General features: G+C 43.3%; 1 protein-coding gene across 2 annotated transcripts; it reads right to left on the bottom strand.

The window, feature by feature from the left end:
- Positions 1–385: 385 nt before the first annotated feature.
- CUNH3orf33 (chromosome unknown C3orf33 homolog) lies at positions 386–26,266 on the bottom strand. Of its 2 annotated transcripts, XM_073673070.1 has the most exons (6): positions 26,124–26,266; positions 17,067–17,126; positions 11,753–11,906; positions 10,794–10,954; positions 1,668–1,824; positions 386–709 (listed from the first exon to the last, which is right to left on the bottom strand). In XM_073673070.1, exons 1-6 carry the CDS (start codon positions 26,205–26,207, stop codon positions 678–680), a joined length of 648 nt encoding a protein of 215 aa, XP_073529171.1. In that variant the 5' UTR covers positions 26,208–26,266; the 3' UTR covers positions 386–677. The 2 variants fall into 2 exon arrangements, with proteins under 2 accessions (XP_073529171.1, XP_073529170.1); XM_073673069.1 differs by lacking the exon at positions 386–709 and having other exon boundaries at positions 829–1,824.
- Between the last annotated feature and the right edge of the window lie 683 nt (positions 26,267–26,949).

Here is a 26,949-nt window from a genome sequence, read left to right on the forward strand (position 1 = left end):
ACCCACCTCTTCCGACAAGCCTACAACCTGCAGTAACCAAGGCAGCATGACCAGCTCTACCCACACCTAATATATCCTCACCCATCCCTTGTAGATTGTGAGCCCTCGCGGGCAGGGTCCTCGCTCCTCCTGTACCAGTCGCTGTCACATTGTGTTCAAGATTATTGTACTTGTTTTTGCTATGTATACCCCCTTTTCACATGTAAAGCGCCATGGAATAAATGGCGCTATAATAATAATAAATAATAATAATTACCACTCTTTGAGTACGATCACTGAGCCAGTTATGAATCCATCTATCCGTAGCCTTGTCAATCCCATACTTGGTCATTTATTCAATAAGGATAGTATGAAATACTTTAAATGCTTTGCTGAAGTCAAGATATATTATATCTACCGCATTTTCCTGATCCACCCAATCAGTGATTTCATCATAGAAGGAAATTAGATTAGTCTGGAATGACTTGTTTGCTACAAACCCATGCTGGCTCTTGTTAATTACTGTATTCTTATCCAAGTACTTAGATACATGCTGTGTAATAATGTGTTCAAAGATCTTTCCTGGTATAGAAGTAAGGCTCACTGGCCTGTAATTTCCTGATTCCATCTTCTTTCGTTTTTTTGAAGGTAGAGACAACATTTGCTCTTCTCCAATCTTCATTTTTCAGTTGGCATATTTAGCTTGCTGAAAAGCCAGACTTACACTCACCTGGAGGAGGCACAAGAAATCAGTAAAGAAATAATAAAAAAAAACGCAAGCCATTATTTCAAAGGGATTCAACATTTTACTATAAATTATATTGGGCCCAATGTATCAATAAACCAAATACTGCAGAAATTCACTGATACAGTGGACTGTAGTAGCTAAAATGTACAATTATTACTAAAGTGGTCCGAACCTGCTGCTTTTGCCAGGAACAGCAGATTATCTGATGTGTACCAGGCCCTCTGAGAGATGATGCTGGCGGAGATCAGGATTTCTTGTGGAGAAATGTTTCTGTCAGATCTGTCTAGTAGGGGCTTAATACCCAGTCTTCAATCCTGGCCGCCGAACCAAATATTCAAGTGGATAGGGCATTCAGGAGAGATAGCGGTCTCATTACACAATCTACATAAGAGGATTTGCTTGCTTTGGGAACCCTCATTTTTTGGGTATTTAACCACTAATAGAAGGTCAGAGAAGTCCTAGATATAAGACCCCCATTGTAACCTTATCACTGGTTGGCCTATCTCCTGGAAAACAGTCATGTAATGTAACAGTGTATGTCATGACCTGGATAAACCAAACAGCACATGCATAACCTACCGACACTTAGAAACAATAATGTGATATTGATGGTCACAATCAAAGTGAAACCCTACACAGACATATGCAGCCACAAGCAGTGATGTGATTCAGTCCTTGAATGTACAGCTCATGGTTATATGGTACATGGCAGGAATAGGACGTGTGCTGCTTTGTGCAGATGTCCTACTGCAGCCATCCAGTCCTGTGCCACCGAGCCTCATACAGAAATACAAGGCCGGCATGACAATAAATGTTCAGGGCTTCAATTTCTTCCAGTACTGTGCCATCAAATTAATTAATTGCTTAATATTCTGAACAAAACCAATATTGAGAATTTTATCGATCAGTGTGTTCTGCTGACTCTCTTCTTTCCAGAGACCTTTTTGTGCCTTCTGTGCCTTGATTTCGGCTTGCAGTAATCTTTTATAAAATGGCAAGTGCTGTCCTGGCCCCTGATATACGCCCCGAATATGAGCAGTTCTTCCTAGTCCTTCCCTTAGCAGCAGCACATTCAGACAGTCATTGATGAAACCTCCCTGGAAAGAGAATAATAATTGACAAGAAGCTTTACAATTGAACATATCACTGGTGCCCCAGTAGATTTTTGGATTCCGCAAACACTTATTTCTTTTAAAATAGAGTGGTAGGGAATAAAGTGGCACCATACTTGTAGATTGTGAGCCCTCGCGGGCAGGATCCTCTCTCCTCTTGTACCAGTCGGTGATTTGTATTGTTTAAGATTATTGTACTTGTTTTTTATTATGTATGCCCCTTGTGAAACGCAATGGAATAAATGGCGCTATAATAACAAATAATAATAATGTTCTGTGAGCCATTGTGGAGATCTACACGGAGACCAAATGATGATATCCTCTCCTAAAAGACTGCAAATGATTTCCTGCAGGGTCGGGTGATTGTTGGACATGGACAGGACATCATTCCTACTGGAAGTGATGAAGCAGTACAGTTTTCACATGAAAATGTTATGTCCTCAAAGCAATGCTTCTGAAATACCTTCTTACAGTCAGTCATGTTACAGTTTTTTTGTGTTGGATTTGTACATAAAATTGATTCATCTGGTCCTCATTTTGATGGTCTCCCATCCAGATTCGCCATATTGCAGACATGGTCCCCCATCCAGGACCTTCATATTGCAGACATGGTCCCCCATCCAGGTCCCCCATATTGCAGACATGGTCTCCCATCCAGGTCCTTCATATTGCAGACATGGTCCCCCATCCAGGTCCCCCATATTGCAGACATGGTCCCCCATCCAGGTCCTTCATATTGCAGACATGGTCTCCCATCCAGGTCCCCCATATAGCAGACATGGTCTCCCATCCAGGTCCCCCATATTGCAGACATGGTCTCCCATCCAGGTCCCCCATATTGCATACATGGTCTCCCATCCAGGTCCCCCATATTGCATAGTCTCCCATCCAGGTCCCCCATATTGCAGACATGGTCTCCCATCCAGGTGCCCCATATTGCAGACATGGTCACCCATATTGCAGACATGGTCCCCATGTTGCAGACATGTCCCCCATCCAGGTCCCCCCCCATACTGCGCACAGGGTCCGTCACCCCCCATACTGCGCACAGGGTCCGTCCCCCATAATATGCACAGGGTCCCCGTTCCCCCCATACTGCATACAGAGTCCGTCCCCCCATACTGCGCACAGGGTCCGCCCCCCCATACTGCGCACAGGGTCCCCGTTCCCCCCATACTGCGCTCAGCGTCCCCGTCCCCCCATACTGCGCACAGTGCCCCCCCCCCATACTGAGCACTGTATTTCACATGACAGAGAACAAAAAAAAAGATTCTCACCTGTCCTCCGTTCCCTTGGCGACCTTTCTGCACCTGTGGCCCGCAGGCACAGACCCCCTAACGATCGCAGCTCTCTCCAGCAGAAGCCGACATCAGCGCTGTAGTGCAGTGTATTGCCGCGCAGAGACCAGCTCTCTGCACAGCAACACCAGTGCCAGCGACCGGCCTATCAGAGACTGAAGAATGGATAGGTCACTTTTTTTAGCCCCTTCACAGCTTTGAAGGCTTGAAGTGGTTAAAATAAGTCACAAAACACGAAACATAAGCACAGTAAGTCGTTGACATTGCTGTGCATACAGTACAGACCAAAAGTTTGGACACACCTTCTCATTTAAAGATTTTTCTGTATTTAAATGACTATGAAAATTGTACATTCACACTGAAGGCATCAAAACTATGAATTAACACATGTGGAATTATATACTTAACAAAAAAGTGTGAAACAACTGAAAATATGTCTTATATTCTAGGTTCTTCAAAGTAGCCACCTTTTGCTTTGATGACTGCTTTGCACACTCTTGGCATTCTCTTGATGAGCTTCAAGAGGTAGTCACCGGAAATGGCCTTCCAACAATCTTGAAGGAGTTCCCAGAGATGCTTAGCACTTGTTGGCCCTTTTTCCTTCACTCTGCGGTCCAGCTCACCCCAAACCATCTCGATTGGGTTCAGGTCTGGTGACTGTGGAGGTCAGGTCATCTGGCGTAGCACCCCATCACTCTCCTTCTTGGTCAAATAGCCCTTACACAGCCTGGAGGTGTGTTTGGGGTCATTATCCTGTTGAAAAATAAATGATGGCACAACTAAACGCAAACCGGATGGAATAGCATGCCGCTGCAAGATGCTGTGGTAGCCATGCTGGTTCAGTATGCCTTCAATTTTGAATAAATCCCCAACAGTGTCACCAGCAAAGCACCTCCTCCTCCATGCTTCACGATGGGAACCAGGCATGTAGAGTCCATTGGTTCACCTTTTCTGCATTGCACAAAGACACGGTGGTTGGAACCAAAGATCTCAAATTTGGACTCATCAGACCAAAGCACAGATTTCCACTGGTCTAATGTCCATTCCTTGTGTTCTTTAGCCCAAACAAGTCTCTTCTGCTTGTTGCCTGTCCTTAGCAGTGGTTTCCTAGCAGCTATTTTACCATGAAGGCCTGCTGCACAAAGTCTCCTCTTAACAGTTGTTGAAGAGATGTGTCTGCTGCTAGAACTCTGTGTGGCATTGACCTGGTCTTTAATCTGAACTGCTGTTAACCTGCGATTTCTGAGGCTGGTGACTCGGATAAACTTATCCTCAGAAGCAGAGGTGACTCTTGGTCTTCCTTTCCTGGGGCGGTCCTCATGTGAGCCAGTTTCCTTGTAGCGCTTGATGGTTTTTGCAACTGCACTTGGGGACACTTTCAAAGTTTTCCCAATTTTTCGCACTGACTGACCTTCATTTCTTAAAGTAATGATGGCCACTTGTTTTTCTTTACTTAGCTGCTTTTTTCTTGCCATAATACAAATTCTAACAGTCTATTCAGTAGTACTATCAGCTGTGTATCCATCTGACTTCTGCACAACACAACTGATGGTCCCAACCCCATTTATAAGGCAAGAAATCCCACTTACTAAACCTGACAGGGCACACCTGTGAAGTGAAAACCATTTCCGGTGACTACCTCTTGAAGCTCATCAAGAGAATGCCAAGAGTGTGCAAAACAGTCATCAAAGCAAAAGGTGGCTACTTTGAAGAACCTAGAATATAAGACATATTTTCAGTTGTTTCACACTTTTTTGTTAAGTATATAATTCCACATGTGTTAATTCATAGTTTTGATGCCTTCAGTGTGAATGTACAATTTTCATAGTCATGAAAATTCAGAAAAATCTTTAAATGAGAAAGTGTGTCCAAACTTTTGGTCTGTACTGTATGTTCATTATTTTTGGTGATTTTTAGCGCTTTTTTCAGGCGGGTTCCATGCAGAATCTGTCTGAAAGACATCATGTGCACATACCCTAAACAGAAAAGACAAACAGAATGTGCAAATGGAAATGTGTACAAAGCCTCACAAAACACATTGTCATTTCCATGTTGTATGGATAGAACGAATGTATTCTTCCAATGCCGCAGGTGAGACACCTAGAAAGGAACCTACATGATAGAAAAATCAGGAAAAACAGGTTTAGGTAATTTTATAGCTTCTAATATGATAATCTTATGTAGCTCATGTGTAAAAGGAGTCATCTGCCTGGAAAGCAAATATGGACTAATGGAGTAGTAAACCAGTTACATGTATACGCTTATTGGTTAGGATTAGTGTTGAGCGAGTATGTTCTATTAACCCTTTCGCCGAGTATGCTCGGGCTGAGCTCCGAGTATTTACAGCTGCTCGGTGATAAGGTTGAATCGCTCCCGTGTGCATGATTTGCGACTGTTTGACAGTTTTATTACATGTGAACAATGTCTATTTCTTACACATTCCTCCCATGTAATAAAACTGTCAAACAGTTGCAAATCATGCACACGGGAGCGATTCAACCATATCACCGAGCAGCTATAAATACTCGGAGCTCGGCCCGAGCATACTCGGAACAGAACATACTCGCTCAACCCTAGTTAGGATGAACTGACAAACCTAAATCAAGACCAAACATTCAACTCCGACCACCCCCTCCCCCACCTCAAGTCAGAGGATTGGTTACAATGAATATTAGAATTATATTAAAAATGGAATTATAGAAGCGGACATTCATAGACATAAATAAAGGATTGCCCTGACCGCCAATAAGTGCATCATGTAGGTCGGTGGACACTTATCTAACTGTTAGTATATAAAGAACTCATTACTCTCTGAAAAATGACCACTTATGTGGCTGTGACGTAATAGAAAAGAGTATTTTTACACTGGTCTCACAGCTGACATGCCGGCACATGGATACAAACATCACTGAAACTCCCAGTGTAGACCTGGCCATACAGTTTTAGCAGTACTCGCTGTATACTCAATGTGAACAGCCCATAATTACAGGAGAATCCACAAGGACAGGACTGATCGCCATCTCCTGGCACTTTATGGTATTACTTGCATAGTCCATATAGGGCTGGATTCACATGGGGTGATACTGGTGAACCCACAAACTACATTATCTAACCAAAAGACAGATGATAAAGGTCTGACTCCTGAGGGTCTGAGCACTGGGACCCTCCCTAAGAATAGGAGCCCAAAAAGCAGTGTTTGTATGGAGCTCTGCAAATGTGTGACGACTACTCTTTACACTTTTATTAATTGTTAGGGGTGGAGTGACGTGTGCCCACCGCTCCCATAGACTGTGAATAGAGAGATGCATCGTGTACTACTGCTTCATCCACACAGGAGACATGAGACCCCCTCCAACCCCCGTTGTCATGTAATCAGGATATTTATCAGCTATACTATGGCTAGGTGATAAATGTATCTGGTGGTATAACCCCTCATAAGAAAGTTACTGGAGATCATCTAAGGAGAACCATGAGGGTATGCGCACCTGGCATCTTTTGCAAGCGGATTCCGCCTGAAACCCTCCTGAAAGAATGCTAAAAAAATAAAATAAAAGAACATCTGCACAGCAACGTCGAAACAGCTGGATGTGCATATTTTACATCGTTTGTAACTTCTTTCAAGCGCTTCAGCTTTCAAAAGGCATGAAGTAGATAAAAAAACGATGCAAACAATCTTCAGGCAGCTTCCTTTTGAAAACCAAAACTATTTATTTTTTTTAACTTTTACATATAAAACAAGCCAGCCGCCAAGCTGGCACAAAACAGCTAAAAAGGCAACAAAAAAGCTCCAGGAAAAACATTGCCGTCAGCGGCTAGAAAGTGTTGTGTGCATATAAAATTAGTGTATGCGCTCACTGAATTTTTTGGGAAGTTTTTTGAGCAGAAACTGAGTGAAAAAGTTATGTGCATGCAATGTCTTTTTCAGGCTTGGAACTTGATTTCACTTGGAACCCACCTGAAAAAGTGCTATATGGAAAAACAGCAAAAAAATTAACATATGCACAGCAAGTCGTTTTGACATTGATGTGAATATGATCCGTCTTTTGTAATTCTTTTAACTGCTTCAGGCTTTGAAAGCAGTGAAGCGGCAAAAAAAGTGACCTGACCATCCTTCTGGTAGATCACACTTGGAAGCCGCCATTTATTATGTATGAGATAAAAAAAAAAAAAACAGCAGCAAAGTCATTGCAAAAGACATAAAGAAAGGCGTCACAAAATAAGCTTCATGGAAAACAACAGCGTTTTCCTTTAGAGTCTTCCGCTTCAAAAAAGATGCGCGTATCCCGGAGTCCAAAAAACACCGTGTGCACATATGAAATCTCTCTAAATTCTCCTCAACAATTAAAAACTCCTAAAAAAACTTGGGGGCTGATTCATTAACCCTGGCATCGTGCAAGTCAGTGTTAATGATGGGCTCATTGGAGAACAATGCGCTTAATTCATTAAGAAGAGCAAGCCACTTAATAAATTAGGTGCATGTGATAATCGGTATGTGCCGCCACCAGGAATTTAATCCAATCAATGACTGGAGAACATTTCTGGAGTAAGTTACGACACTAAATTGGCATAACTGTTCATGAATTCGATGGGCAGGTGTAGTTATGCCCATCATGCCCATCCCGCCCACCCTACATCCATACTGGTGTAGCTCGCTAAGACTTCCGAGATGCACAAACAAAAATATTGAGACTTAAGGGTTTTTTTATGCCAGAATTCTGGTATAAACACCTTAATGAATAGATGGCCTGGAGTTTCTGCTCAGTTTCTGTACACAGAGATTTTGAGTACGTTTTGGAGCGGAAACTTTCCAAATCCTCCTTAAAAACTTGGAGGCTCGGCTCAGTTTTTGCTCCAAAGACTCCCGTGTGTAAATACCTTTAGGGTGTGTTCACAAAGTTTTTTTCAGTAGTGAAACAGAAACAGAAAGCCTAGAGTTTTTCAAGGAGTATTTGGAGCAGAAACAGAGTGCAATCTTTCCAAATCCTCCTCAAAATCTTTGCGTTTCAGATCAGTTTATACTCTAAAAACTCAGCAAAAAGGCTCGGCTTGCACACACTCAAACTGTCCAGAACACATGAAGAGTTCAAGAAACATGAGTTTTGATTGAGAGTTTGAGGTTTCTGTTTTAAAAATACCTAATAAAAAACGGATATGTTCACACTAAGCTTTTCCAGGAGGCTTGGAGCGGTAACTCTTCAAAATCCTCTTTAAAAACTCTTCCAAATCCACTGTACTGATCATATGAGGAGTTTTTGTAATATTTTTTAAGCGTTTTTTAAGAATTTCTGGGCGAAAAAGGAAAATGCATATCACTTCTTTCAAGCAGATCCTGAAAGAAAGCTCTTTAAACTAGGCTCTGCACAATACAATACAAAAAAAAAACCCCAAAACAGCATCAGGGAAAGGAAACCTCCTCCAAAAACTCGCATAAGAAGGAAAAAAGGACAGTTACCTAAAGCGGCTTCAGCTTGAAAAAGTGTTGGGTTGGAACTTTTGACAAAAACCATGTGAACATAGCCTAATTATGGTGTCACACTGTTTTTTTTTTTCAGAATGTGTTTTTGACCACTATGCTCTCAAAAAAACGTCCTGTTTACTACAATAAAACATATTGGGGACACTGTACTTGTTATAAGGCCACAGCTCCACTATCTGTATTTGGTCAGTATTTTTTCTCAGGAGTGGGAGACAAAACCAGGAGTGGGTGATAAACGCAGAATTGCTGCACTTGTTTCTATTATACCTTTTCTCTGATTGTTCCTCACCTGGTTTTGGCTCCCACTCCTGAGAAAAAATACTGACCGAATACTGACCAAATACTGATAGTGGGGCCGTGGCCTAAGAAGCAAAACTGTATCAAAAAAGTGCATGTGAATCAATGCAGAGCCTGCCATTTTCAGTGGTTTCCTACATCCACTCTGCATAATCTCAATAAGCCCATGGTAAATAAAGTACTAGGAAGGGTTCACATAATATTGGGGGCCACATGTTTTTAGCTCTGTCAGGGAATTCCCACACACACAGAGGGACGACACCGGGGATATCACGCAATCTCTCACCGTGCCGTCACGCTGTCCGTATTTTGTCCGGAGTCGCGAGCACGCGATCCAGACTACTCTCTACGTAGGTTTCGGTAAGCGACCAGTGAGCGTATGGCGCAACACCCTGGGTTCCACAGCCTGGAATCAGTGTTTAACGCCCTCCGTACGGCCACTGTCATCTTCACGATAGCCCAATTATTAATATTCTCTGCCACCACCGGCCGAGTTTAAAATATAACACAGGCCCGGCCGGACGCCTGCGTTTTGGTAGCGTATATGGCTTCGGGGAAGGGAACGATTACAGAACAAAAGAAACAGAACTATTAAATTTTATATTTAATCCAAAAGGGAAGCAGTGTTTAGGAAAAATATATACAAAAGGATGTTACAAAGGGGACACTAAAATACATGGGCAGTTACATAAAATAAACAGGGTAAAAGAAGACAACTTACACTATACGATCACGGAGGCGATTCAATATAGTTGGAGGAGGGGCTCCCCGGTTGGAGTATGCTGTTACTGAACAGGACCCGTTGCTTATAATTCTTATTCCCCCCTGGCAATGAGTGCTCCTCTTTTCTCCATAGATTCTCTTATACCTAAGGGGAGATCTGGCCACACGCCCCTTGAGGTGACATCATGTGGGCCGGTCTCCAGCCTGTACATTTTTATTAAAAACGCTGACTTCTGCGATAACTCATCGCTCGTTGATCGCAGAAGCTTGCAAACTACGCCATTTTTTCCCTTATGATTTTATCTTTATTTAGATATCACACATCACATAACTGCAGTCTGCTATTCTGGTGTTTTTGCGCTACAGCTCCCTGATTTTGGTTACAGCCCTGGAAAACTACGTATACATTCCTGGGCTGATTTGGTCACTACACATATGGGTCCCGTTACGGTCGGACCTATGGAACTCACAAGATTTCATATTTCATATCGGAGTCAGTGCGTCTAGAAATTTTCCTTTGAGGCTCGGGAAGCAGCTTGTGTGCTAATTGGGGCTTTTGTACTGAGCAGAAGGGGAATAAGGGAGGGGGGTGAACATTTATGTCAGGCAGATATGGACGAACATTTCCCTGATCTTGATATTTTATAATATTCCTGACAAGCTCCATCACGGATTTCCATCTGAAGCCGTGAAAGACCCTCGAATGAGCCATTTACTATAATGAGCCAGACATAGTCACTTTACGACCTCTGTACTGGCGCCTGAAAAACAAGTTCCTAGTGGAACAGAGGTCTTACAGAGGACAAAGTGACTCCATCTGCCCTATCATAATGAATAGCTTCGTCAAGAGTTCAGTTGAATCTCCCCCATTTTTCAGGGCTGCAGACATGTGGCAAAAATGTAATGTGAACATAGCCTCACTAGGTCTATTGCAAGGGTCTATTAAAAGGGATGTCCACTACTTTGATACTCATGACCTAAGATTGCAGTTCTCATGTTGTGGGACCCCAATGATCTAGTAATGACTTATCCTAAGGAAGAGGACAATCCCTTTAAACTCTATTCATCCCTTTTCGTTGATTCAAAAGACTTGTCTACGGTGAAAAGCATGCCTGATCTGTTCTATATTTTGGCATTACTAGTAATGTGAAGACCCTTACCCGGTTGATGAAGACAAAGCAGTCCAGCATTGAGTCTTCTCTGTTCAGTAATTGAAACCACAGCACTTGTGAGGGATGGAGATTATCCTGTAACCAAACCTTGCCATTCTGCGTCAGTTCCACTCCAGCCAGTCTGACCAGTAGGCTGCCCTGACCGTGCCCTGTGGAGTTGGAAGAATTCAGCTGACTGCAATGCTGCACTTACAACTATTTTACTAATACACACAAAAAAGTAAAAGTCCTGAAAGAAAAGTAGGGAGAGCTAATCCTAACACAATAATCCAGAGGTTTCTTTTGCAGTAATGATACTAGGCATATTATGAATAAGTAAAATGGTGATGAAAGCCCTTTAACACTAGGTTAAAAAATACACTCTTTATGGGGGGTGTGCACCATGTGGAGAGCGCTCGACGCTTAAAGGGGGTCTGTCTGCCCAAAAATACACCATAAACTAAGCACATGGCCCTATAGGGAAATAGCCCTGATAATAATCTCACCTTTAGTGCTCCAAGAGTGGCCTCCATTCTGCAGAAACTGAAGATTAATCAAATATGCTAATTAGTGTGGCAGTACAACCTGGGGGTGGCCAAGACACTCAGTACACAGTTCCACCCATTGGTTTAGCATATCCCAGCTTCCTCTCTGGTGATTGACAGCACAGGCTTGCCTGGATTGAGCACCGTCTGCTGAGAGAGCTCAGAAAAGCCAGCACTGTCCATCACTCTTCAGTTAAGGGATGGGTGAAGGTCTCAGAGGTGGAACCCTGAGCAATCACTGAGCACTAGCATATCCTACCTATGTACCGTCATGTACAGAGAGGGGGATACCAATTTTATTTGTGGTCCTTCACTGTTTTCTCCCACGGTGAGCAGCTATACAATATATTTCTCTGCTCTGTGGTTGTGGCTAATGTGTACATCGAATCTTTATAGGAATAATATAAAGCACACCGCACTTACATCTCTGCTGTATAGATCGTAGAATAGGCAGGCTGATCGGAACATGATCAATTTCTATGGTTTCTCCAGTCACCTGAATCACTTTCCCTCGGAGTTTCACATTTTTCTTTATGAATTTTTCGGGGATGTCCTTAGCACTTGTAAATTTTGTTATCTGGTAAAAATAATAATGAATTGCTAACATCCATATTTAAAAAAGAGCAAAACCATTGAAGAATCTGAGTGACATGACAGCAGCAGAAGTGATGATTTGTGAATAAACGTCATGATGCAATCATGTGTACGGACCACGATGTACAAGGAGGCCATCTCTGCTCCATATCTGACAGCAGGTCACATTAAGAGATGGTTCCAAACTAAACATATGTAAAGGTATAAATCTTTCCCACCTGTTTCTCTCCATTTGAGCCATACTCGCTTATAATTAGTGATGCGCTAAATACTATCGTATGAAAGTGGCATTAGTCTGTGCTCACTGAGTTTTTTAAGCATTTTTTTTGTGGATCCACTTCAAAATCCACTTTGAAAACTCATTCTATTCATTTATATGGTAAATCCACTTTGATGTTCACATTAGGAGGATTTGGAGATTTTTTTGTTTCCAGAAAAGGCTTTGAAAAATGTCTGGTGGAAAAAGAAAAAATGCATGTCACATCTTTAATGCGGATTTTGATGAAACCCGCACTAAACTAGGTCAAATGAAAAGACTGCAACAAAACTCATCCCCTTCACCTCCCAAGCCGGTTTTCACCTCCAGACCAGGCCAAATTTTACAATTCTGACCAGTGTCACTTTTTGAGGCAATAACTCTGGAAGGCTTCAATGGATCCCACTGATTCTGAGAAGGTTTTCTAGTGACATATTGTACTTTATGATAGTGGTAAAATTTGTTCAATATGACGCGTTTATTTGTGAAAACATTGGAAATTTGGTGAAAATTTTGTAATTTTCAAACTTTTAATTCTTATGCCTTAAACCAGAGTTATGTTGCACAAAATAATTAATAAATAACATTTTCTACATGTTTACTTTACATCTGCATCATTTTTGAAAAATCTTTCCATGTCATTTTTCCAACAAAATTTACAAAACCATTTTTTTAGGGACCACATCACATTTGAATGACTTTGAGGGGTCTATATGACAGAAAATACCCAAAAGTGACACCATTCTAAAAACTGCACCCCTCAAAACCACATTCAAGAAGTTTATTAATCCTTCAGATTCTTCACATGAATTAATGCAATGTGGAAGGAAAAAAATTAACATTTTACTTTAGCCCCAATTTTTTAATTTTCACAAGGTTAACAGGAAAAATTAACCCCATATATGGGGGAAAACTACTGTTTGGGCGCATGGCAGGGCTTGGAAGGGAAGGAGCACAGTTTGACTTTTTGAATACAAAAATGGATGGTGTCGAGGGCGGATGCCATGTCGGGTTTGGAAAGCCCCTGATATGTCTAAACAGTGGAAACCCCCACAAGTTACCACATTTTGAAAACTAGACCCTTCAAGGAATGTATCTAGACATGTGGTGAACGCCTTGAACTCCTAGATTCTTCACAGAAGTTTATAACTGTAGCGTCAGCGTCTCTGCCTCCTGCCGGGCGCGCTCCCTCCCTCTTAAAGGGGCCACGCACGCCGTCCTAAAGAGTCTCCAGTCAATGGCTGGAGGACTTCCCTTATATAAGGCACCTCCTCCAAAATGGAGGTCCCTGTGCAAGATTGTTGTTTGTGTGCTAAACACTCTCCTCAGTCCTCAGGTTCCACTGCCCGCCAGCCTGTCCATCAGCCGTGCCCACCCGCCTACCTATCAGCCGTACCCGCCTGCCTATCGGCCGTGCCTGTCTACCCGCATCACCTGCCTGTCTATCAGCCGTGCTCATCTGCTGTGCATGTCGTCCTTGGCCATCAGTCCCGTGGGAGTTGCCTGCTCTCACACAAGGTCAGTCCCAGAGAGGCACCTGGTTCACCTTCCCGGTCCCTCCTTGGTTCACGGAGTCAACTAAGCCAAAGTGTGGCCAGGGTCGTTCCGGGTAGGCACTTAGTTACGCCCCTCTGGTCCCTCCTTGTATCACAGCACAGAGGTTCCACCACCTGGATCCGTAACAATAACGTACTTTGAAAAAGAAAAAGAACATATTTTTCCCACAAAAATGTTGGGTTTTGCCCCAAATTTTTCATTTTCACAAGGGTAATAGGAGAAAATGGACCATATAATTTGTTGCACAATTTCTCCTGAGTACACAGATACCTCATATGTGGTCGAAAACTAATTTTGAGGCATAGTGGAAAGCTCAGAAGGGAAGAAGAGCCTTATTGGAGTTCAGATTTTGCTGGAATGGTTTGACAGAGCCACTGAGGTGGCAGAACAGCAGAAACCCTGTATAAGTGACGTCATTCTACACACTACAGCTCTCAATGAATTCATCTAGTGGTGCAGTGAGCATGTTGACACCACATGTGCCTCACAGAAATTTATACCTTAAGACACTTATTTTTTGCATGTCCATATTTTGAGAGCTATAAGTTTTCTATATTTCGGCCGACAGAGTCATGTGAGGTCTTGTTTTTTGAGGGACAAGTTGATGTTTTTATTGGTACCATTTTCAGGCACAAAACATTTTTTGATCGCTTTCTATTCCGATTTTTGGGAGGCAGAATGAACAAAAACCAGAAATTCAGGGATTGTTTCTTTTAATGCCATTCCGCGTGTGGTAAAATTGATAAGACAGCTTTATTCTTCGGGTCAGTGCGATTACAGCGATACCACATTTATATAATTTTTTTAATGTTTTGTCGCTTTTACACAAAACTATTTTATAGAAAAAAAAAAATTTTTGCATAGCTTTATTCTGAGAGCTATAACTTTTTATTTATCTGCTGATGGAGCCATATGGTGGCTTGTTTTAAGCGGGACAAGATGGCATTTTCAGCGGTACCATTTTTATTTACATTCGTCTTTTTGATCGCGTGTTATTCCACTTTTGTTTGGCAAAATGATGAAGGCACATAATTTTTTGCTTCACTTTTTAAGTATTTTTTTAGGGTGTTCACTGAAGGGGTTAAGTAGTGTGAATACCAAACGTCTACTTTTTTTTGTTTGTTTTTACATAGATATATGTATTTATGGGTATAATTTTTTTTTTCATTTATTATTTTGTGACTTTTAAAAAAAATATTTTAACTATTTTTTTTAACTTAGTCCCTCTATGGGACTTTAACTTTTAACAGTATGATCGCTGGTATAATGCATTATACCTGTCAGTGCTGCACTTAGTGAAGTCTCTTATTCCATGCTATCAGCATGGTCTGACAGGCTAACTGCAGCTGGCAGACCCAGGGGACGTCATGAGGACCTTGGGTTACCATGACGACGATCGGGCCCTCGTGATGACATCGTGGGGTGCCAATCGCATGGAAGGGAGCCCCCTCCCTCTCCCAGCCTCCTAAATGTTGCAATCTATATCGATTGCGGCATTTAGGGTGTTAAACAGCCCAGGTCGGTGCGGGCACAGCTCCTGGCTGTGAGAGCCAGGGCTCAGCTGTCACATAAGCCGAGCTCCTGGCGGCGATCGCGTGGGCACAGCTTTTATGCCGCACACGATCACCATGACGTACCTATACTTCATCGGTCGGGAACCCCAATCCGACCATGAAGTACAGGTAAACCAAATGTGCAGATCATTATGAGGGAGGGGGAGCAGGGTTAATGGTGACATCACATATTGTGATTGGTGGATCCTGTGTTATCAGCTGTGTATAGAGATGTTACCTGTAGTGTTGAGCGAGTATGTTCTATTAACCCTTTCGCCGAGTATGCTCGGGCCGAGCTCCGAGTATTTATAGCTGCTCGGTGATATGGTTGAATCGCTCCCGTGTGCATGATTTGCGACTGTTTGACAGTTTTATTACATGTGAGGAAGGTCTATTTCTTACACATTCCTCACATGTAATAAAGCTGTCAAACAGTTGCAAATCATGCACACGGGAGCGATTCAACCATATCACTGAGCAGCTGTAAATACTCGGAGCTCGGCACGCGCATACTCGGAACAGAACATACTCGCTCAACACTAGTTACCTGTCATTAGTATCCTGCCTCTGCTGATAATGACTCTGCTGAAAATTCTTCTGTATAAAGCAGGAAGTGTGAGTCTAAAAAAGCCCCAGTGGTCAGTTTGAAAATTAAAAGACTTCTTTTTCTGAAAAAAAAAAAAATTAAAAAACATTTAATGTAAAAAAATCTAATTTTAACAATAGGTCATTTTCTGATCATAAATCCCCTTTAAAGTAGCACTTTGGTGAAAATTGTTTTCTTTTAGTCCCTATGTAATGAATAGTATGTAGCAAGTATTGGCGTTAATGAAAGTACAAATCAATGTATTCTCCCATTATCAACTGTGAGGCAGTGACCAGGATCGTATACGAGGGACGTTATATATCCCCCAGAATGTGTACAGAGACCTATTAAATCCATTGGAGTGCATTGCAGTCACAGACACACCTGCGGCTGCAATGCAGGAATGAAGGTGAGCATTGACCTGGTCAGGCTATCTGGCTAGAGCAGATTAGTAAAACCCGGCAGGGCCTTCATTTCTTGGGGGAGGCTACAGGAAGGCAGTGGGGCGGCCTCCTCCCTCCAACCCGGGTTTTCCAGTGGCTCTTGCCACAGGTCCTTTAAAAACCCTGCATTAAGGATTAGTGTTGTTCTGTATTGGAACCTGCTAGGAGCATAGAAGGAAAGCTCAGCAGGATTGAGTGTGGCGGAACCCACGCCTGGGAAGGCTCTGCACCTGTCAGGCTCTGAGCGGCACAGCGCGGCCGTTGCCCACGTTTAAGGACTCGTGTTAACCTAGCTGCAAACCGGAGGACTTTTTTGTTTACCCGTGAGTTGCTGAATAAAGCTGTTTATGTTGATCTTGCTTAGGTCACTGCCTCAGTTACTGCATGGTGTGAACACCACCGCATTACACAGTATAGTTCCAGTCCTCATCTGCACAGGGTTTTTAAAGGACCTGTGGCAAGAGCCACTGGAAAACCCAGGTTGGAGGGAGGAGGCCGCCCCACTGCCTTCCTGTAGCCTCCCCCAAGAAATGAAGGCCCTGCCGGGTTTTACTGGGACCAGCTGGATCACACGGCATTTCCACTTTATAGTGGAAGTCACTTTTCAATATATCCCTTAGGGCTTTGATATGAAAAAATTACTTTGCCCACACAGAAGCCGTTGTGTGATCCTGCAGGTCATATGATGCTGAAAAGATTATTTTAATTGTAGAGCTTTATATACATTATAAACGTAGGTCATCCTTACCAGTCTTATGCTCCGTGCGCACAAAAAGATGCCAGCTATTGCCAACCCTGTGCTGATATTCTGCAACAAAACAAATATTAGTCATGGATGAAAATTATGAACATCACACACATACAGTTGTTAGAAATAACTATAGTATTGTATGGTATCTTTATCAGACATAGTATTTGGCCTGATGAAGATGCCAATTTGGTACGAAAATTTGTGGCTTGCATATGTTGCAAATCTATATCTTCTATCCTTTGGACAGGCATTATCACTTGCACCTGTGGTTGTTGTTATACACTAATTATATGAATTAACAACCATCACAGGTGCAAGTGATAATGCCTGCCTGAAGGATATATTATATACATACACATATATATATATATATTCATCCATACATACAGTACAGACCAAAAGTTTGGACACACCTTCTCATTTAAAGATTTTTCTGTATTTTCATGACTATGAAAATTGTACATTCACACTGAAGGCATCAAAACTATGAATTAACACATGTGGAATTATATACTTAACAAAAAAGTGTGAAACAACTGAAAATATGTCTTATATTCTAGGTTCTTCAAAGTAGCCACCTTTTGCTTTGATGACTGCTTTGCACACTCTTGGCATTCTCTTGATGAGCTTCAAGAGATAGTCACCGGAAATGGTTTTCACTTCACAGGTGTGTCCTGTCAGGTTTAATAAATGGGATTTCTTGCCTTATAAATGGGGTTGGGACCATCAGTTGTGTTGTGCAGAAGTCTGGTGGATACACAGCTGATAGTCCTACTGAATAGACTGTTAGCTGCTTTTTTCTTGCCATAATACAAACTCTAAGTAAAGAAAAACTAGTGGCCATCATTACTTTAAGAAATGAAGGTCAGTCATTCCGAAAAATTGGGAAAACTTTGAAAGTGTCCCCAAGTGCAGTTGCAAAAACCATCAAGCGCTACAAAGAAATTGGCTCACATGATGACCGCCCCAGGAAAGTTAGACCAAGAGTCACCTCTGCTTCTGAGGATAAGTTTATCTGAGTCACCAGCCTCAGAAATCGCAGGTTAACAGCAGCTCAGATTAGAGACCAGGTCAATGCCACACAGAGTTCTAGCAGCAGACACATCTCTTCAACAACTGTTAAGAGGAGAATTTGTGCAGCAGGCCTTCAGGTAAAATAGCTGCTAGGAAACCACTGCTAAGGACAGGCAACAAGCAGAAGAGACTTGTTTGGGTTAAAGAACACAAGGAATGGACATTAGACCAGTGGAAATCTGTGCTGTGGTCTGATGAGTCCAAATTTGAGATCTTTGGTTCCAACCACCGTGTCTTTGTGTGACGCAGAAAAGGTGAACGGATGGACTCTACATGCCTAGTTCCCACCGTGAATGGAGGAGGAGGTGTGATGGTGTGGGGGTGCTTTGCTGGTGACACTGTTGGAGATTTATTCAAAATTGAAGGCATACTGAACCAGCATAGCTACCACAGCATCTTGCAGCGGCATGCTATTCCATCCGGTTTGCGTTTAGTTGGACCATCATTTATTTTTCAACAGGACAATGACCCCAAACACACCTCCAGGCTGTGTAAGGGCTATTTGACCAAGAAGGAGAGTGATGGGGTGCTACGCCAGATGACCTGGCCTCCACAGTCACCAGACCTGAACCCAATCGAGATGGTTTGGGGGTGAGCTGGACCGCAGAGTGAAGGCAAAAGGGCCAACAAGTGCTAAGCATCTCTGGGAACTCCTTCAAGATTGTTGGAAGACCATTTCCGGTGACTTCCTCTGGAAGCTCATCAAGAGAATGCCAAGAGTGTGCAAAGCAGTCATCAAAGCAAAAGGTGGCTACTTTGAAGAACCTAGAATATAAGACATATTTTCAGTTGTTTCACACTTTTTTGTTAAGTATATAATTCCACATGTGTTAATTCATAGTGTTGATGCCTTCAGTGTGAATGTACAATTTTCATAGTCATGAAAATATAGAAAAATCTTTAAATGAGGTGTGTCCAAACTTTTGGTTTGTACTGTACATACACATATATATATATATATATATATATATATATATATACCTGAAGACCCACCGCTTCCGAAAAGGGTACAACCTGCAGTAACCCTCGTTCCACCATACCGCTGCACGACCAGCTGTACCCTCACCTACCGTATCCTCACCTATTGTCACGCCAGGTGTGGGAAAGACTTAGTGCAACACAAAGAGAAGAGGGAAAGGGAGCACAGACTCTAGGGAAAAGGGGGAATGGAGACCTCCTAGTCTGGTCTAGTGTCACCCTGTCTCAACTACCGTCCCTAAATTAGCTCTTCACCAATCGCCGCACGCGTGCCTCGCCCTGTCTTTCCCCGGTTTATGGCTAAGGCTAGGGAAGGAAGGAGATGAACACTAGTCGATCTCCACTAAACTCTATAGACAACAAGGGTAGACAAACAGAGGGAGATTGCTTAGCTTTAGACGACTCCAAACAAATGTGAACACGGCCTCAAGCTCCAGAGAGGACGAAGTATTGCTCTTGCTAAAGCCTCACAAGTAGTAATGAATATCTCCGGCACCTGCCTCGCAGACACACCAGGTATTTATATACCCAGGCCAGGGAGCTAATTAGCCAGAGGGAGGTAGCCGCTAGGTCCTAGAGTCAGCCAGCCTCTAAGATGTCTGTAATGCGAAACGTAGAGATCTCCTGCAACCAACTGCAGGGCGACTGTCTGTCACCTCTGACACACACGTGACACCCATCCCTTGTAGACTGTGAGTCCTCGCGGGCACGGTCCTCTTCCTTCTGTACCAGTTTGCTGTTGCGTTTTTGATCAAGATTTTTGTAAGTGTTTTTGCTATGTATACCCCCTTTTCACATGTAAAGAGCCATGGAATAAATGGCGCTATAATAATAATAAATAATAATATACATACACATATATATATATGCACACAGTACAGACCAAAAGTTTGGACACACCTTCGCATTTAAAGATTTTTCTGTATTTTCATTACTATGAAAATTGTACATTCACACTGAAGGCATCAAAACTATGAATTAACACATGTGGAATTATATACTTAACAAAAAAGTGTGAAACAACTGAAAATATGTCTTATATTCTAGGTTCTTCAAAGTAGCCACCTTTTGCTTTGATGACTGCTTTGCACACTCTTGGCATTCTCTTGATGAGCTTCAAGAGGTAGTCACCAGAAATGGTCTTCCAACAATCTTGAAGGAGTTCCCAGAGATGCTTAGCACTTGTTGGCCCTTTTGCCTTCACTCTGCGGTCCAGCTCACCCCAAACCATCTCGATTGGGTTCTGTTCTCATCCTTTTTGGCTGTTGTTTTGGTCCCTTTTTCATTTTGCCATTGCTCTCACCCCTAGAGGTACAGTAGCATGAGGCAGTGTCTACAGTACAACCCACAGAAGTTACTCAAGTAGTGCAGTTCATCCAGGATGGCACATCAGTGTGAGCTGTGGCAAGAAGGATAGCTGTGTCTGTCAGCACAGTGTCCAGAGCATGGAGATGTGGAGGGAGCCATACGAGGGCAACAACCCAGCAGCAGGACCGTTACCTCCGCCTTTGTGCAAGAAGGAACAGAAGGAGCACTGCCAGAGCCCTGCAAAATGACCTCCAGCAGGCCACAACTGTGCATGCGTCTGCACAAACGGTTAGAAACCGACTCCATGAGGGTGGTATGAGGGCCCGACATCCACAGATGGGGGTTGTGCTCACAGCCCAACACCGTGCAGGACGCTTTGCATTTGCCACAGAGCACCAGGATTGGCAAAGTCGCCACTGGCGCCCTGTGCTCTTCACAGATGAAAGCAGGTTTACACTGAGCACATGTGACAGACGTGACAGAGTCTGGAGACGCAGTGGAGAGCGATCTGCTGCCTGCAACATCCTTCAGCATGACCGGTTTGGCAGTGGGTCAGTAATGGTGTGGGGTGGCATTTCTTTGGATGGCCGCACAGCCCTCCATGTGCTCGCCAGAGGTAGCCTGACTGCCATTAGGTACCGAGATTAGATCCTCAGACCCCTTGTGAGACCATATGCTGGTGCAGTTGGCCCTCGTTTCCTCCTAATCTCCTAATGCAGGACAATGCCAGACCTCATGTGGCTGGAGTGTGTCAGCAGTTCCTGCAAGATGAAGGCATTGAAGCTATGGACTGGTCCGCCCGTTCCCCAGACCTGAATCCGATTGAGCACATCTGGGACATCATGTTTCACTCCATCCACCAACGTCAGGTTGCACCACAGACTGTCCAGGAGTTGGTGGATGCTTTAGTCCAGGTCTGGGAGGAGATCCCACAGAAGACCATCAGCAACCTCATCAGGAGCATGCCCAGGCGTTGTAGGGAGATCATACAGGCACGTGGAGGCCACACACAATACTGAGCCTCATTTTGACTTGTTTTAAGGACATTACATCAAAGTTGGATCAGCCTGTAGTGTGTTTTTCCACTTTAATTTTGGGGGTGACTCCAAATCCAGGCCTCCAGTGGTTAATAAATCTGATTTCCATTGATGATTTTTGTGTGATTTTGTTGCCAGCACATTCAACTTTGTACAGAACAAAGTATTCAATGAGAATATTTCATTCATTCAGATCTAGGATGTGTTATTTGAGTGTTCCCTTTATTTTTTTGAGCACTATATATATAGTGGTAAAGCGACTTGCTCGGCTCTCCGGAGGCAGACACAGGACACACGATTTGGGTACACTTCCTGCGGGTTTATTGTGCGGCATAAACTCAGTGTCCCATAAAAATAAACAGTCCCTCTCGGGGTTAACGGGAAAACAAAAGATAAAGCATAGCAGAGTCCTTTAGCCAGAGAGGCTCTACCTGCTGCAGGTAGCACAATGAAGTCTCAGCAACACCAGTCCTCCGGTGTTGCTCTCTGGCTTCAGCCAAACACACTCTCCAGACCACACACTACAGCCAGGAAACAAAAATGACTGAGCATTTAAACCTTGCTCCGCCACACCCTGAGGGGAGGTAGGGAAATGGCTTTCCACCCTCTTTGTCATTCCCATAAAACCACGCCCTTTAAGAGAGTTAATCCCCAGCATCTAACATGCTGGCAGAAATTTAGTAGGTTTCAGTTCACACAGGAGAGCAACTTGAGTGACACATACCTCCCCTCATATATCACACCAGTGACTTTGTCACAATTTATATAAATAAAAAGGTGTCTCATTAAGAAAGGTGCCACACAAGAAACATCTCATGATGGGTAAAACCAGTGAGCTGTCTCAAGACCTTCACAACCTTATTGTTGCAAAACATACTGATGTCATTAGTTACGGAAGAATTTCTAAAACTACTGAAGGTTCCAGTGACCACTGTTGGGGCCATAATCCATAAGTGGAAAGAACATAATTTCAACATAAACCGGCCATGACCAGGTGCTCCCTACAAGATTTAAGACAGAGGAGTGAAAAGAATTATCAGAAGTGTTGTCCAAGAGCCAAGGACCATCTGTGGCGAGCTACAGAAAGACCTGGAATCAGCAGGTACAATTGTTTCAAAGAAAACAATAAGTAATGTAATCAACCTCTGTGGCCTGTATGCACACTCAACAAGATTCTACTGCTGAACAAAAATCATGTTCGAGCGCGTTTAAAGTTTACTCCTACATTTAGACAAGCTTGTGAAATACTGGGAGAATATTTTCTGGTCAGATGAGACCAAATTGAACTCTTTAGATGTCATAATACACGCCATGTTTGCAGGTCAAAAGACACTGTATATCACTGCAGAGACACCATACCAACAGTAAAGTGGAGGTGGTAACATGATGGTGTGGGGCTGGTTTTCAGTATACTGCACTGGCAAACTTCATATAATGGAAAGAAGGATGAATGGACAATGTACCAAGACATTCTTGATAAAAACCTGCTGCCATCTACCAGGATGATGAAGATGAAACGAGGGTGCACATTTCAGCAAGACAATGAACCCAAACACACAGTCAAGGAAACTCTCAATTAGTTTCAAAGAAAATAAAGCTGCTAGAATGGCCCAGCCAATCACCTGACCTGAGTCCAATAAAAAATGCATGCAATTAACTAAAGCTGAGAGTTCATAGAAGGAGCCCACGGGACCTTCAGGATATGGAGAGTGTTTGTGTGGAAGAATGGGCCAAAATCACACCTGAGCAACGCATGTGACTAGTTTCTCTGTACAGGAGCCGTCTTGAAGCGGTCATCACCAACAAAGGCTTTTATATGAAGTATTAAATAAACTTCAGTAAGCGTGTTCAATACTTTTTCCCTGTGTCATTTCTCATTATTACACATAACTTATGGACATCTGTAGTTTGATTTCTTTGCCTGTGTGGATTGGATGGATTGTTACCGACATCTGGAGAGAATTTCATGTCAATAGCACTTTTAGAAATATATTTACTTAGAAAATTGGTGACGTGTTCAATACTTATTTCACCCTCTGTAAGTCCAAAGACCATTTATGAAGAGTGTGCACCTCTCCGGCAATCAGTTCATACACCACATCCCATAACAGACCTATGGTTAATGTTCTACAGCATACTTGAATACGTGTTCAATGCTTATTTCACCTGATGTATATACTGTACATGTATATAAATATATATACAGTACAGACCAAAAGTTTGGACACACCTCATTTAAAGATTTTTCTGTATTTTCATGACTATGAAAATTGTACATTCACACTGAAGGCATCAAAACTATGAATTATCACATGTGGAATTATATACTTAACAAAAATGGTGAAACAACTGAAAATATGTCTTATATTCTAGGTTCTTCAAAATAGCCACCTTTTGCTTTGATGACTGCTTTGCACACTCTTGGCATTCTCTTGATGAGTTTCAAGAGGTAGTCACCGGAAATGGCCTTCCAACAATCTTGAAGGAGTTCCCAGAGATGCTTAGCACTTGTCGGCCCTTTTCCCTTCACTCTGCGGTCCAGCTCACCCCAAACCATCTCGATTGGGTTCAGGTCTGGTGACTGTGGAGGCCAGGTCATCTGGCGTAGCACCCCATCACTCTCCTTCTTGGTCAAATAGCCCTTACACAGCCTGGAGGTGTGTTTGGGGTCATTGTCCTGTTGAAAAATAAATGATGGTCCAACTAAACGCAAACCGCATGGAATAGCATGCCGCTGCAAGATGCTGTGGTAGCCATGCTGGTTCAGCATGCCTTCAGTTTTGAATAAATCCGCAACAGTGTCACCAGCAAAGCACCCCCACACCATCACACCTCCTCCTCCATGCTTCACGGTGGGAACCAGGCATGTAAAGTCCATCCGTTCACCTTTTCTGCGTTGCACAAAGACACGGTGGTTGGAACCAAAGATCTCAAATTTGGACTCATCAGACCAAAGCACAGATTTCCACTGGTCTAATGTCCATTCCTTGTGTTCTTTAGCCCAAACAAGTCTCTTCTGCTTGTTGCCTGTCCTTAGCAGTGGTTTCCTAGCAGCTATTTTACCATGAAGGCCTGCTGCACAAAGTCTCCTCTTAACAGTTGTTGTAAAGATGTGTCAGCTGCTAGAACTGTGTGGCATTGACCTGGTCTCTAATCTGAGCTGCTGTTAACCTGCGATGTCTGAGGCTGGTGACTCGGATAAACTTATCCTCAGAAGCAGAGGTGACTCTTGGTCTTCCTTTCCTGGGGTGGTCCTCATGTGAGCCAGTCTCTTTGTAGCGCTTGATGGTTTTTGCAACTGCACTTGGGGACACTTTCAAAGTTTGTCCAATTTTTCGGACTGACTGACCTTCATTTCTTAAAGTAATGATGGCCACTCGTTTTTCTTTACTTAGCTGCTTTTTTCTTGCCATAATACAAGTTCTAACAGTCTATTCAGTAAAACTATCAGCTGTGTATCCACCAGACTTCTGCATAACACAACTGATGGTCCCAACCCTATGTATAAGGCAAGAAATCCCACTTATTAAACCTGACAGGGCACACCTCGTGGCCAATCTCGTGGCAAGCATGATATGATCGCAGATCTCTGGCATCATAGATTTGTGTAAGGAAGCCGCCTGCCTGGTTTCCTATCGTCGGTGTTACCGTTTTGGAGGGAGTCTCGACAATCATCAGCATTGTAGGTACAGCTTACAGTTGGGTCTCCACATTGTAAAAGTGTTATGGAACCAGCCTAAATATTCCCAAAGAGATTTTGTAGTGGAAACGCTAGGCACGCCGTCATTTTCTGTGCATCAGGATGTAATGAGGCAGTAAAAACTGTATAATTCTGCAGCATTAGGGTCTGTGCATACGATGTCTTTATCAGGCAGATACGCTCCATAACCCGCCTGAAAAAACGCTAAAAAAGGATTGAAAAGATGTAGAGTTTTGTGGATTTTCAGCTCCAAAATCCAGATAAAAACAGCTTCAAATACTCTTTGAAAAAGCTTCTTACTGATTCCGTTGGGAAAACAAAAATAGAGTGCAAATGGTGCGGGATTTTTCCCATTGAAATAGAAAGCTTATTCAAACCGTTTTTTATGCCGATTTGAGCAGGACATGTGTAAAAATCCTCATAAAAAAAGGTGTGTGTGAACATACCCTAAGAGATAGTGACTTGCGCTGTGCACCACTTTGGCTGCAGGATTGTGGGGCGCTCTGCCCGCCTCTACAGGGGGCACGCTGAATAGCTCTACGGGGGGGGCACTCTGCCCGCCTCTACAGGGGGCACGCTGAATAGCTCTACGGGGGGGGCACTCTGCCCGCCTCTACAGGGGGCACGCTGAATAGCTCTACGGGGGGGGCACTCTGCCCGCCCCTACAGGCGGCCACTCTGCCCGCCCCTACAGGGGGCCACTCTGCCCGCCTCTATAGGGGGGCACGCTGCCCGTCTCTACAGGGGTGTGAATTCTCTGCCTGGAGGCCATTCCCAGCTGTGCACCATGGCCAGCCATGTGTTCCTCAGCATGCAGGAGCCCATACACCATCATACACGTATAATACCTCCCCGCACAATAGTAAACAGGACTGGACGGAATATACAGGTATCGGTGACGCGCAGCCGCTCCTCATACACCTGCACAAGCCACAACGAAGCAGACATGCCGCCTACCCGGACTAGATACAAATGGGAATCAAGCAGCCGGGAAGTCTTAGCGACCACGTTATCCCCGGGCTCTCCGTCACTAGGCGCCATGTTGGCACAGCAAGAACGAAACAAAAAAATAAATCTACTGCCATACACCTTATGTGCAGCAGGGGGCAGCAGAGTCTTATGTAAAACACGATAGCAGGATCCCGCGTTACGTCCTGCGTACACTAGGGGGCAGCAGTGTAACCTGCGGTACCGCGACCTCTAGGAATGAGCGAATCCATGTGTGACCCGCTTATGAGAGTCCTCTCAGTCTGGTGTATACAGTGCTGCACTAGCTACTCAGATTTGCCTCATAGAATTGAGTGAATCCTTCTAACTGCAGAACTGCGTCAGCTTCGGCTTTCTGCTGCGGATCATGAAGCAATTCAATGTCATATTTGCAGTGTGCACGAGCACGTCTGAGACTCCTCAAAACGCCTTCAAAACTTGGAGTTTTTGCTCAATTTCTGTTCCAAAAACTCAGCAAGAAAACTCAGTGTGAACACAGCATTTTATTTATGTTTTTTCCTGTTGTTTCCAACATCTTTTTTCCTCTTATTTTCCGGTTGTTGTTTTACTCTATTGAATATTGAAGAAACCGCTTGCTGATTTTTAAGCAAAAACAATGGCAAAATGCCCCTATAATGATCCATAATGATCCATGTGTCTTCCTGACATCTGTTCAGCTTTTCCATTGACTTTTATTGTAAAATACAGAGTATCTTCTGAGCAGAAAACGTCAGAAGAATGGACAGGTCGCGCTATGTGTCTACAGACTAGTGATCCTCACATAGCGCAAGGATCA

The sequence above is a fragment of the Phyllobates terribilis genome, unplaced genomic scaffold (assembly GCF_046119375.1).
Source record: "Phyllobates terribilis strain yellow unplaced genomic scaffold, ASM4611937v1 Scaffold_3__8_contigs__length_932513732, whole genome shotgun sequence".
Lineage (NCBI taxonomy): Eukaryota > Metazoa > Chordata > Amphibia > Anura > Dendrobatidae > Phyllobates > Phyllobates terribilis.

Bases quoted from the DNA above. Each gene is read 5' to 3' on its own strand.
- CUNH3orf33 (XM_073673069.1), bottom strand. From the start codon at position 26,207: ATGGCGCCTAGTGACGGAGAGCCCGGGGATAACGTGGTCGCTAAGACT. The intron at 17,127-26,123 runs GTAGGCGGCATG...GTTTTGTTGCAG, and splicing joins CCCATTTGTATCTAGTCCGG to AATATCAGCACAGGGTTGGC. The intron at 1,825-10,793 runs GTAAGGGTCTTC...TTCTCTTTCCAG, and splicing joins GCTTTGTCTTCATCAACCGG to GGAGGTTTCATCAATGACTG.